Consider the following 12,205-nt stretch of genomic DNA (forward strand, 5'->3'; position numbering starts at 1 on the left):
GACATTACACAATGAGTGGCGTGTTTTTGATTGAGGAAGGTTGAATTTGATGGACCTGTGTCTTATTTCAACTTACTGTATGTAACTATGTAAGTGATCTGTGCAGCCGTGATTTATAGTTTTGGATTCTCTCTCTTGTTGTACCCCCATTTTACGCAGCCTAATATGTTTGTTCACTAACTCACAGACCAGGTATCCTTCTGGTATAGTCATATGTGCATGTTACTGCTTTTTACGATCCTTATCCAATAAGTGAATTGTTAAGTCACAATCCGTTTTTTACTTTATGACCTGCCCATTTATTTAGAACACGCCAATAACCTATGACATTTAAATCACAAATAATGCATAAGACCCCCTTTATCCCACACCAAAATACAGAAACACAGACCCCCTAAAGTAATACGGACTCCTGATCCTCTAATCAAATACAGATCCTAGACCTGAATAAATACATGCCCCCAGACCTCCTAAATAAATACCTCCTAAAACAGGGGTGCACAACCTGTGGCCCAGGGGCCACATGCAGCCTGTGATGCTGTTCTGTGGGGCCCCCAACCATCAGGGCACAGACAGCATGACTGTATGGGTTACATTTAAAGCAAATTAATGGAGCATTCAAGGCAAAACAGTATTATACCTAGATCAGGCCTGAGGGGGCAGTGCATGGTATTCTTTGGTGGTCTTTGAATTCCTGAGTCATGTACCGCCCCTTCAGCTTGTTCACTAGGCATTACGCAGTGCATCAGTTTAACCCACAGTGATTTTTGTAAAGAGGCATTCCTATATGAGACATTTATGGCATATTTCCTGTTTCCACGGCAGGCTCTCCAAAGAGGAGATGAGAAGGACAGGGGGCCGCGGATGCAGGCTTCTCTCTCCATTGTAGTTTATGTAAGTTGGAAATTTCTAGGTTGTTTCTATGTTTTCACGATAGGTGGAGTTCAAATGTGGAACCTTTAACTGTCAAACATTTATGGCATATACAGTGGATATGCCATAAATGTCCCAGATGAGACACCCCTAAGTTTTGTTGCGTCCCTTGGGAGCTGTAAAATCCAACAATGTGGCCCTTGCATCATAAAAGGCTGTGAAATCCTGTCCTAAAATAACAGTCCCCAGACCAGAACCCCTAAAGTAATATAGACCACAGACCAGACTATGCTGATACTCACCTCTCCTCATTTTTGGAGTCCTCTTCACTTCCAGGTGACACAGCAGACAATATCCTATCTCTGGCCCCAGCCTCTGGTCATTGTCTATGGCAGTGCACAGTGGTGTAGAGCATGCAAGAATGATGAGCGATGAGTATATTTAAAAGAGTATGCATTATGGCAGCTTACTTATGGCTGTTCAGCAATCTTATCCAACTAAGAATAGGTGGAGAGGTTGCTACATGTATGCGTGTGGCTCTTTCTTTTGAAGTCTGAGTAAGTCACTTCTTTGGCAGTCTCCATAACTCCTATAGACATTAGTGGAGAGGGCCACGCACATTCACAGTCAGTTCTCCTAGATTTGGCTGCCATAAGGGATCATGTAGTGTATGGGTCCCAGAGGTGGGATGGGGGCCCACACCATCTATCCTGTCACTGATATACCAACATTTATAGATTATATCATACACTCCTGCACTGGGCTGGGCATTATGGCATGTGAAGTTGGCTCTGACAAGAGTTACATTAAAGGGACTATAATTCGACTGAATGAATTTTTTTTTTTTATAAAAATGGTACCGAGATTTTTGTCAGTTTAGATCAATTAGATATACTGAACTTAACATTCTTAAAATAAGCAGAAAGGTAGCATTTTTAGTTTCCTTCATTCATCCATAGTTCTACAATGAGGCGTCCCTGTTGCGTACAGTGCTGTTGTGAAGCAGGGACACAATAATGGGCATGATTAGCATGCTGGCAGGGCTGTATAGCATGCTTCATTAGGTGAATACAAGCTACTCAAAGTTTAAACAGTAAAAGAAGGCCAGTCTCATAGTCAGATCCGATTACTGGTGCATTTAATATGGCCCGGGATGTGAACAGGAAATAGATAACAAGGAAGTCAATTCCATCAACATTAAGCATTAGTAAAGTATAATGTACTCTATTATAGGGTAGAGAATATTCGATCCCACATATCTCTCCATTTGGTTCTTCATTAGTTTGCATTTTATAATTTTAGGTAAAATAGTATTCATGCAGGCCCACTTTATAATCACCATAGTAATCTTCTACATCGGCACTCCAGCTGTCAGCTGTGTAGGGAAATGCAGCACAACCCCGTTTTTCTTTAATCTGCCTGTGCTACAGTTTCCTGCACAGCTGACGGCCAGGAGTGCCGCTGTGCAGGTAAAAACAGTCAATGGGTCGCAATTCTAAACAAGTGCAGCAGCCCCTTCATTCTCATGATCTTGAGGGTACTCAAGTTGCACTATCACCATCAGAAACAGTTTGCATATCCTAGTGATGTGCCATCACTTTATGTGATGGGAATAATGCTTTAACAGCAAGTTTAGGAAGCAAGAAGTTATGTTTTTAATGTAATCACTGTTACTGAATGTTACAGTAGCTGTGCTAAGCCAGTGAAATTAGGTAGTAAGTTTAAAAAAGTGCTAGGAATTGATACACACTGTATATTGTGTATCAGAATTGTGTCTCAGAATGGTCCAGGGTGATTACACAATACAGTTATTAATGGCCTAGAACTTACAATTTAGCCAAAAATGTGAACACATATAAGGACCATTTTGAAAAGGAAATAAATATCATAAGGAATCTTAATAACATACGCTGTATTGCAATAAGTATGTGGACATTGCTCCTACTTTTTGATTTTAGGAGTTTCAGCCACACTCATTGCAAAACAGGTACATATCATCAAGCACACAGCAATGCAATCACCATAGACATTAATACTAGTATGGGTTGTATTGAAGAGACCAGGCTCTTTAAACGTGGGACTGTTATAGGGTGCCACCTTTGCCACAAGTCTGTTTGTTTGTTTAATTTCTGATCTGCTAGATCTACCCCGGTCAATTGTAAGTGCTATGTGGTAGTGTCTAGAAGTAGCAACTGCTCAGATGCCAGGAGAATGCTACCGTAATGTATAGTGCTTACTTTAAAATTTGGTGCAGGAGTCTGTGGCTGTTTTTCAGGGATTGGCCTCTTATATCCAGTGAGGGTTTACGTTAATATTACAGCATTCAAAGACATTTTAGACAATTGTATGCTTCCAACTTTGTGGTAACAGTTTGGGAAAACCCTTTCCTGTTCTAGCATGACTGTACCCCAGTGCACAAAGCAAGGTCCATTAAGACATGGTTTGACGAGTTTCGTGAGGAGGAACTCAAGTGGCCTGCACAGAGCCCTGACCTCAAGCCTATTGGGATGTATTGGATCACCGTTTTCTAGCCAGACCTTCTCGTCTAACATCAGTACCTGACCTCACAAATGCTCTTTTGGTCTAATGGACAAAATTTCCCACACACATCATGTGGAAAGCCTTCCCTGAAGAGTAGTGGCTGTTATAGCTGCAAAAGGGGGCCCAACTCCATATTAACAACTATAGTTTTGGAATGGGATATCCATCAGGCTCATATAGGTGTGATGGTCAAGTTCCCTCATATTTTAGGCCAAATAGTGTATTTATATAACCGGAACACTAATTTGAACACATTGGCAACATTTAAAGTAAATTGTAAACCAGTGATAATTCCGACCATAACAACAAGGTCAAGTCAACAAGTTTTAACTGGGATATTTTTATAGTGCCTATAAAATATAGCACTAGAAATAGTAATAGCAGTACTTCCAATAGAAGGATAGCATAGTGTGAGTAGAAGTACCACTGGCCTCTCCCCTAAATTCAAATCTGTTATCAATGAAGAACACATGGACTGGGTGCCACTGTCCTCTCCTCTTTTTTTTTCAGAATATCCATGAGTCTATGGACATCTCCTTTCATATTACACCAGTTTATCATATCCTGGACAGTTTATTTTTAACTAATTGTCGGTGACTTCCAGGAACATGCAATTTCCATTTTATTAATTAATTCCTAGGAAAAAATGTCTGATATTGGTTCATTTAACAGCTCTTTTTGCAGGGATCTCCTGAGGTTGAACATTTATTTATACGTACATATTAGTGACATATTTGTATAAAAATGTTTCCAAAAAGATAATTCATGTAAAAAGATTGCATAACAGGCACAGTCTCAATATCACATGATAACCACAAGACTACATGTGTTGCCACATCACGAGAAGCACATGTGATATAGTTTATGAAGGAGTAGCCAATAATGATAGGAAAGTTCACATTACTATGAGATCAATAATGAGACAAATTACCATAACTGTTGTCAGATTTTATTACTAAGCTGATCATTTACAGTGCTTCTGACAATTGCACCTTCAGTATCAAATAAAATCAGATTTTACAATTATTCATTTGACAGACGAAAACAAACAAAAAATATCCTATTTACTGTTTTATCACCAGTTTGATATTTATGATATGTTGATTTTAAAGAAGCACTCCCGCAAAAAATTTTTATTCTCTGGCCTGTTGGAAGGGCACATTATGTAAATTATGATGAAGGTAATATTCTTACCGGTGGCTGTATTTATGAGTTATCCACTCCCTTCTGATCCTCATATGTCATGTGACCAGGAAGTCCGTTTCTCCATTCATTCCTATAAGACTCACATAGAGGCTGTGATAGTAATAAATAGAGAAACTGACTTCCTGTCCACACATGAGACGCGGTGTCCGTTGGAGAGTCCTATTGCTGGTCACATGACAAAGCTGAGGATCAGAAGGGGGTGGATAACTCTCCATTACAGCCACCGGTAAGAAGATTACCTTCACCACAAGTTACATAATGTGCCTCTCTAATGAGCCAGAGAATAAAAAAAATGGTGGGAGTGCTTCTTTAACTGTATAGAATACACACATTTTACGGAAAAACTGTACATTATACTATTGTAAGTGTACAATGATGTTATAGATACCTTCACATACCAGGAGTAATATACTTACAGAAGAACTTTAGCAAAAATATATGTACCTTCTTTCTGCCACCATAACTTGCAGTGTGGTGATCTGTATGTGTCACTTATATATTTGATATTGTGCTTAGCAAATCGCAGGGCCAGAAAATAATTTATTAGGGTGCTTGTAAGACTCTTTTTTTTAAGAGATTGATCTTAATATCCATAGTCCTTGATATACATCATACTGTATATATCTAAATAGTCAGTTCTTTATTTAGAGCTGCATTATCATTTGAATGTCAGCGGGATGAAAATAAGGATTCTGAGGATAAATGGTCTCTGTGATATCCATATTAACTGTTGTAAAACTAAACTGCATCAAGGCAAAATATGCAGTATAATATAGTAACAAACACGTACTATCACCTCTTTAATATTGTCAATTGCTTAAACTCTGTGTTGTCCCATTCCTCTGTTGTTTCTCTTAAAAATGTATGAATAGATGAACAAATAAGTGTTATTAATCTGACCGTGTGACAGACCCTATTGACAAGGAGAATAGGAACGCCCATTTGTCATTTTAGGCACATATTTCAAGGTGGAATAACAGGAAGGCAGAATTCTTAAAATGCCCATATACATTAGATGAAAGCTGGCCGAACCTGCCATTTTCCACAGGAACTGGTTGACTATCTGATGTGTATGGCGTCATCCAGACACTCCCCTGACAGCAGATGTGTGGAAAAGAAGGATCAGGCATCTTGGATTTCAAAATGCCTGATCCTTTGTTCCCACGGGGAAATAAGCCGCTGCCGTAATCTGTGTCTGGCAGTGGCTCATTCCCATCTTTCCATTGAAAACACATGCCGAGCCAAGCGTGCATGTCGGGAGCAATAGCTGTCGGCCAAATGACAACAGCTATTGTAAGTGTATGGGCAGCTCAAAAAAAGATGCTTTGAATAGTTATTTTATGGGGAATGCAAGTATGCACTAACAGAGGCATGTCAGGAGAGCTGCTAGGTCCTTTTTTAATTTCAACTCTTCCTGTAAATGTTTGTATTTTTTAAAATTGCACTGACGTCATCGCGCCTGTCTGCGCTGAGCCACAGACTGCACAGACTGGAGGAGCAGGGGGATCTCCTCCACTCTTCATGGGAACCAGGATATGTTTGTAATTTGTTTTATTATTTTTTTTTATCAGGCACTATGGGGGCATTATACTAGGTATGGGGAACAGCTATGGGGGCAACATACTTTATGGGGGCAGCTATAGGGGCATTCCCCTTTGTGGGGGCAACCATGGGGGCATTATACTGTGTGGGGAGGCACTATAGTTGCATTATACTGTGTGGGGATGTGTGGGGCTGCTATGAGGACATTATTCTGTTTGGAGACCACTAATGGGTCAATATACTGTGCAGAGACCACAATGAGGGCTTGACACTGTCTAAGGGCAGCTATGGGGGTATTATACTGTGTGGGGGCTACTATGGGGACATTATACTTTGTGGGGGCACTATGGGGGCATTATACTGTGTGTGGGTCACTATGGGGACATTGTACTTTGTGGAGGACACTTCAGGTGCATTATTCTGTGTGGTGGGCACTATGGGGGCATTATACTGTGTGGGGAGGCACTATAATGGGAATGACCTAAATAATCTAGCAGTTATGGAAACAGCGTAGATTTCTATGCTACGCTGTTTCCGTAACACAATTGTTCACTTTTTATGGAAGTTTACAGAAACAGAGTAGCACAGCAAAGTACGCTGTTTACATAAACTGACCCTGCTGGATGCGCCTTTGGTGTTGTAAACATGCATTGGGGGATCCCACTGGGTTGGGGCCCACTCAGATGTTTCGCCCCCTTTTTGCTGGACTTCAAGCAACGCCTCTGGGGGCAGAGGAAACTTTTGGGCCCCTCAGGCTCCAGGCTCATGTGTCACTGCAACCTCTGCAACCCCTATAATTATGCTGCTATGGGCATAGTGATATAGATATGCTGCATACAGCTAATCTATAGCAACTACTGTTCTTTCAGCTGAATAGCAGAGCTGAGGTTTACCAAGTCTACTGGCCTCTAGGTCCCTATTCGAACTTCAGAATATAATTCAGTAATGGCAAAAGGAGTGAAAACATTTCAGAAACTGAAGGTTGCCTAAGTACCTAGCACAGTACCCACTGAGTCAACCACTGATTGTTGGCATTCTTCTCAGCTGTTACATTTCAACATAATACTTGAATAAAAATGACAGTCGGCCTTGTAAATAAATCATGATAAGATATAGACACCCTCTGTATCATAAGTAGTATTGTTCATATTATTATAACACTACACATAAGAAGAAGACACAAGTATGTTTAGTATGTCATTGTCACTGTAGTAGTGTCCTTGGTATGTAGGTGGGAAAAATGTTGAACTAATTCCATCTATACAAGTATTATGTAAAAACGACATACCTACCCCGTATTTTAGCAGTAACCATTAATTTTAATGAGGTGTAGACAGGTAAACATTTGTAGCAGGTTAAAACATCACAGTTTCAATATTTCAGCCAAGTAGGAATATTTTGCTTGCATATTTGAAGGAAAATTAGAGTTTTAACAGACCACTTGTGATTTTATTGTGAATGTCTTTGGTCATTGGCACATAAGACTTTAGAGAATCATCTAAGAAGTAAAGTGGATCTGATATTATCGACGGGTCGAATCCTTGTTCCACAAGACGGAATTTCTGTTGTTTGAAAGTCCCAGTGAGTTCCATATTTTCCTACAAAAAAATAGAACACATACAACAATTAGGCTATTGAATGCTGGGTATCCAATCTTGGATGTCTTGGTATTGGTAAATCGGGTAATTGCAGAAGGAGCAGAAGTTCAGACAGCCTGCCGAGGTCATCTGTCCAGTCTAATTTATACAAGCCCTGGATTTAATCTGTATCTATTCCATACTGAAGGTTTTGGCTAAAAGTTAATCCAATAAAGTTCTCTCTTTAACGGTGATTACACTGCACATATCAGCACCTTTAAGGTCACAGGAGGCTTTGACTAAATCATATATAATCTTGAAAGTTCATGATATGGTTCAGCAGGTTAATGTGTATTAACTTTTTTTTACTCTATGCACGATGATTCGTGTTCCATCTATGACACTGGAAGTCTAAGGATAGCACATATAATAAAGTAACGGTAACGTTAGGTTTAGGCCGCCAGCACACTTCATTGAGTTTCTTCAGTGTGCTATCCGTTTTTTTTAACGGATAGCACACTGACCCAATAATTTCTATGTGGCCATGCACACTTCCGTTATTTTCACGGATCAGTGGTGTCCATTCCAAAAATTATAGAACAGGTCCTATTCCTGTCCGTTTTTGCGGATCAGTCTCGACCATTCTATTCATTGGTCCATTAAAACTGCGGACTGCACACGGAAGCCATCCGTGTGCGGTCCGTGTTTTGCGAATCAGTGATTTGCGGCCGTATAAAGGGCCACGGATGTGTTCTTGAGACCCTACACTGACCTTCTTGTATACGAATTCTCCCAACATATATGTCTGTCGTGCCTGTAGACTTCTAATAGACAGACATATGCCAAAAGGGTGTCCTTTTGGCATATGATTGGTCAGTATATCTTTGATTGGGTTAAACGGACCCAATATGTGCATGCACCCTTTTTCAAGAAGATGTAGAACAGATGTTTAGATTGATCTGATGCTTAAAGCATTGGTCAGGTTAGTGATGTCCAGATAGCCAATTCTAGAAAGAGGTTGGCCTTAAGGGTGTGTGACTCTTAGGGCTAGTTCACACGGAGGATTTTGCTTAACGGGTCCCGCCGCAAAATCTGCCGTGGAACTATTCCTGCCGACGACAGAATGATTTCTCCCTCTCATTGACATCAAAGGGAGGTACGGGTGGAATACACCCAAAGATTGAGCAGGATGCTTCCTTTTCCTGCTAGCGGAAAAAGTCAGCAGCTGGAAAAAGAAGCGTCCGACTCCCATTGAAATGAATAGGAGGCGGATTCCGCCTGCAAAATTCCTTTGTGTGAACGTACCCTTACCGCCACGCATAGCGCATTGGCTGGCCCTGATGAAAGAGGCAACATAGATGGCCTAGCAGCCAAGGCTTCTGGCCATGACTAATCTTAATTTAAATTTTATAATTTACTTCATGTATGGAGTTATTTGATCACTGTATGTTGGTATAATTTGAGCACTGTATGATTTTGTTTTTTAATCAGGCAATTGTATTTGTCCAACGTATAGCACTGTTTGGGCACCATACTGTAAGGAGCTTATCATTAGTCCCTGAATGGTATGGTTATTTGTACACTGTATGACCGTACAGCATATGGGGGCGAACAGATGGTACAGCACAGGGCATCTTACGTCCATCTGTATAGGTTGGCTGTTATACTGTGATGATCTATGGAATGTGGCCACTTGGGTGCTGACACCTCTCCACACAGGGTCTGAAACTCCTCAGTATCAAGGTTTGGGGCAGACTAACCTCTGAAGAACCCTTTTTATGTGATATAATTATTGTAATGTACTGTCAATTAAAAGTAGTAAATACAGAAGAGTTCTAGCACCTTATAAAATCCAGATGATAAAGGTTTTGTAAAATCGGTAGTTGGTGACACCATTTATAAGTGTTATTTACATACATGACACTGGAGTTTGTCATTTGATATGAATCTGATGAGAAATAACATATATACATTGTTTCTATACAGGATCTATAGCACTGCCTCTATAAGTATATATTGTGCTGTATAATTTATAAATACAATTTCTTAAAAGGGGTTTCCCACAACAGATTAGTATGGCGTATGTTAAATGTGGGAAATTATATATTGGATTGTTTTGACTCCCTTAGAAATTATGTTGCCGATTCTATACTTTTTCGCTCATTTTTCCATTTGTCATTGCCCCTGTGACTTTAGGACATCTTTTTCTGGGCCTATCAAGAGAACAATAGAGCTGTCATCTCTGTGATTCTAATCCTCTACCTACTATTCTAATGAGATTATCTTGTAGCATGTTGCAAATTGACAATAGCCTGCCCTACTATTTAGAAGCTTTAAACCTATGTGGTCACTGCTAGAGAAGGATAATGTTTTTAATTAATTTTTGAAGTGCATAGTACTGGCAAAAAAACCAAAACAGTTTTCTATGAATAGGGAAAGTTTGTGTCAGGCTCTGTTCACACTAGGGTCATGACTTCCTTTATTAATGTAGCCACGACAGTTATGACAGACCTGTTTTTGAATGGATCCCAAAGAGCGCTGGAGGACTTCATTGACTTATAATCGGTTGGGTCACGTTTTTATCACGGATCCAGTAATTTTGACGGCAAAAATTTAGGCTGAGTGCATTATTCTTGCTGTTAAAGATACCAGGACCTCTATTGGTAAGCAAGTAACACCAGTGTGAGCATAGCCTTAAAAATCTGCTACCAGGTGATTACAATTAAAACAAACATTATATATATTCATATATATATTAACCTTCTATGAAAAAAATCTTAGAGAAATGTAGACTGTAAATCAGTTAAAACACAAGAAAATCAAGTTACTTTTCTTGCGTTAAACCAAATTACAGGAATTATCAGGATTTTTTTTAATATATGATATATTTAAAGCAACAGTACCTGAAGTCTTAAGAATCGTGGATACGCATATCCAGGTAGATAGCTCACAATATGCTCATAGATGCTGTTTAAATGTAATGACTGACCAGGCTTCAGAATAATTGATGCCATTCCAACTTTTCCCTCATTGTCTACAAGAAAACAAGAAGCATATACATAACTCAGAATTTACTCAAAGTTTATGTACAGTGAAATCTATATAGTGCATAACAAGCGAGAGAACAATGAATCCTTGTCCAACAAGACTCGCCACTACACTTTCATACAGTATTTTTAGCCAGTCCTGGCTTTTGTCCTGATTCTATAGGATGCTTATCATGGACATATAGATAATGTAACTAATATGCAACACAACCTTTTTCCATTTCTGCCGAAAATCTGTTTGTGGATTGCAAAAAGTGCCAAAAGAGGTTTTAATGTTGCTGCAAATATTAATATTTATTCATATTTATAGTACTGCAATGCATAATGGTGTAAAAACTTTATATCCAAAATAGAGACAGATCCTGGGTTCTCTCTCTATTTTGCAGATAGCACACAGATCCAATAACAATATAGCATACTTTAGAAAACAACAGTCTAATAACTCCTGCGCCATATGCAACATACTTTAGAAGTGTCCGTGGGGCATTTCATTAGAAGGACAGTGATTGATGTCTTTGCAGGGGACAGTGGAAGATACAAGAGGCACTTCTTCAGCAGGGAAGTGTCCTGTGATTTCAGCAGCAACCCCTCCTATCTAGACTTTTCTAAGGTACGCTTTATTATTGCTGGCGCATATGAGTATGTTAAAAAATGTCTCTCGAGCCCCTATATACTATAGCATTGATAGCAGCTTAAGGGGGTCACGACTGTAGACAGTTTCCCTTTAATATATATACTGTAGCTTCAGGGAAATAAGGGAAAGGCTGACATAATTGAAGGCCTTCAATTCGATAAGCGTTTAAAGGAGCACTCCCACTAATTTATTTATTCTCTGGCCCATTAGAGAGGCACATTATGTAAATTGTAGTGAAGGTAATCTTCTTACCGGTGGCTGTATTTGTGAGTTATCAACTCCCTTCTGATCCTCAGCTGTTTACTTAGTCCTAAAAATAGTCTGTCTCAAATGAGAAGGGAACAGCATATGTGTAATGGCAGGGGGTAGGGAGACGGACAAGTGAGCCCTAATCTACCCGCCACTCTGTCCCTGCCTACTTGCAACGACCCGCCCTAGGCGACGGGGTACAACTGGGCGGCGGTCCCTGCGCTCAGTAAGTGCACGACAAACACGACAAACATACAAGGAACACAAGCAAGGAAAAGGGGCCGTTGCCCACGGCAACACCGTGAGCAACCAGAGTGGTGAACGAGCCGAGTCAAGCCAGGAGTGTGCGAGGTACCAAACGAAAAGCAGAAGAGTAGTCGGTAAGCCAGGGTCTGTATGGAGCAGGATCAAAAATAGCAGGAGCTGTAGCTGGGCCAGGAAACCACAAGGAGGGAAACACAAGCAATAACAAGCACCGAGGGACAGGAAGTGCAGGCTTAAATAGACCGAGGGCGGGAGCTAGCTGAGTCTGGCCA

At 40.1% G+C, this 12,205-nt stretch overlaps 1 protein-coding gene across 1 annotated transcript in view; it reads right to left on the reverse strand.

The window, feature by feature from the left end:
- Positions 1 to 6,351: 6,351 nt before the first annotated feature.
- SLC27A6 (solute carrier family 27 member 6) overlaps positions 6,352 to 12,205 on the reverse strand; it is a 98,527-nt gene continuing 92,673 nt past the window's right edge. Inside the window, exons 10-11 of the mRNA XM_075835818.1 lie at positions 10,643 to 10,773; positions 6,352 to 7,760 (exon numbers count right to left, since the gene is read on the reverse strand). Coding sequence (XP_075691933.1) covers positions 7,584 to 7,760; positions 10,643 to 10,773 — 308 coding nt within the window. The 3' untranslated portion in view covers positions 6,352 to 7,583. The remainder of the gene's footprint in view (positions 7,761 to 10,642; positions 10,774 to 12,205) is intronic.

This window comes from Rhinoderma darwinii, chromosome 1 (genome assembly GCF_050947455.1).
Source record: "Rhinoderma darwinii isolate aRhiDar2 chromosome 1, aRhiDar2.hap1, whole genome shotgun sequence".
NCBI classification, from domain to species: Eukaryota; Metazoa; Chordata; class Amphibia; order Anura; family Rhinodermatidae; genus Rhinoderma; species Rhinoderma darwinii.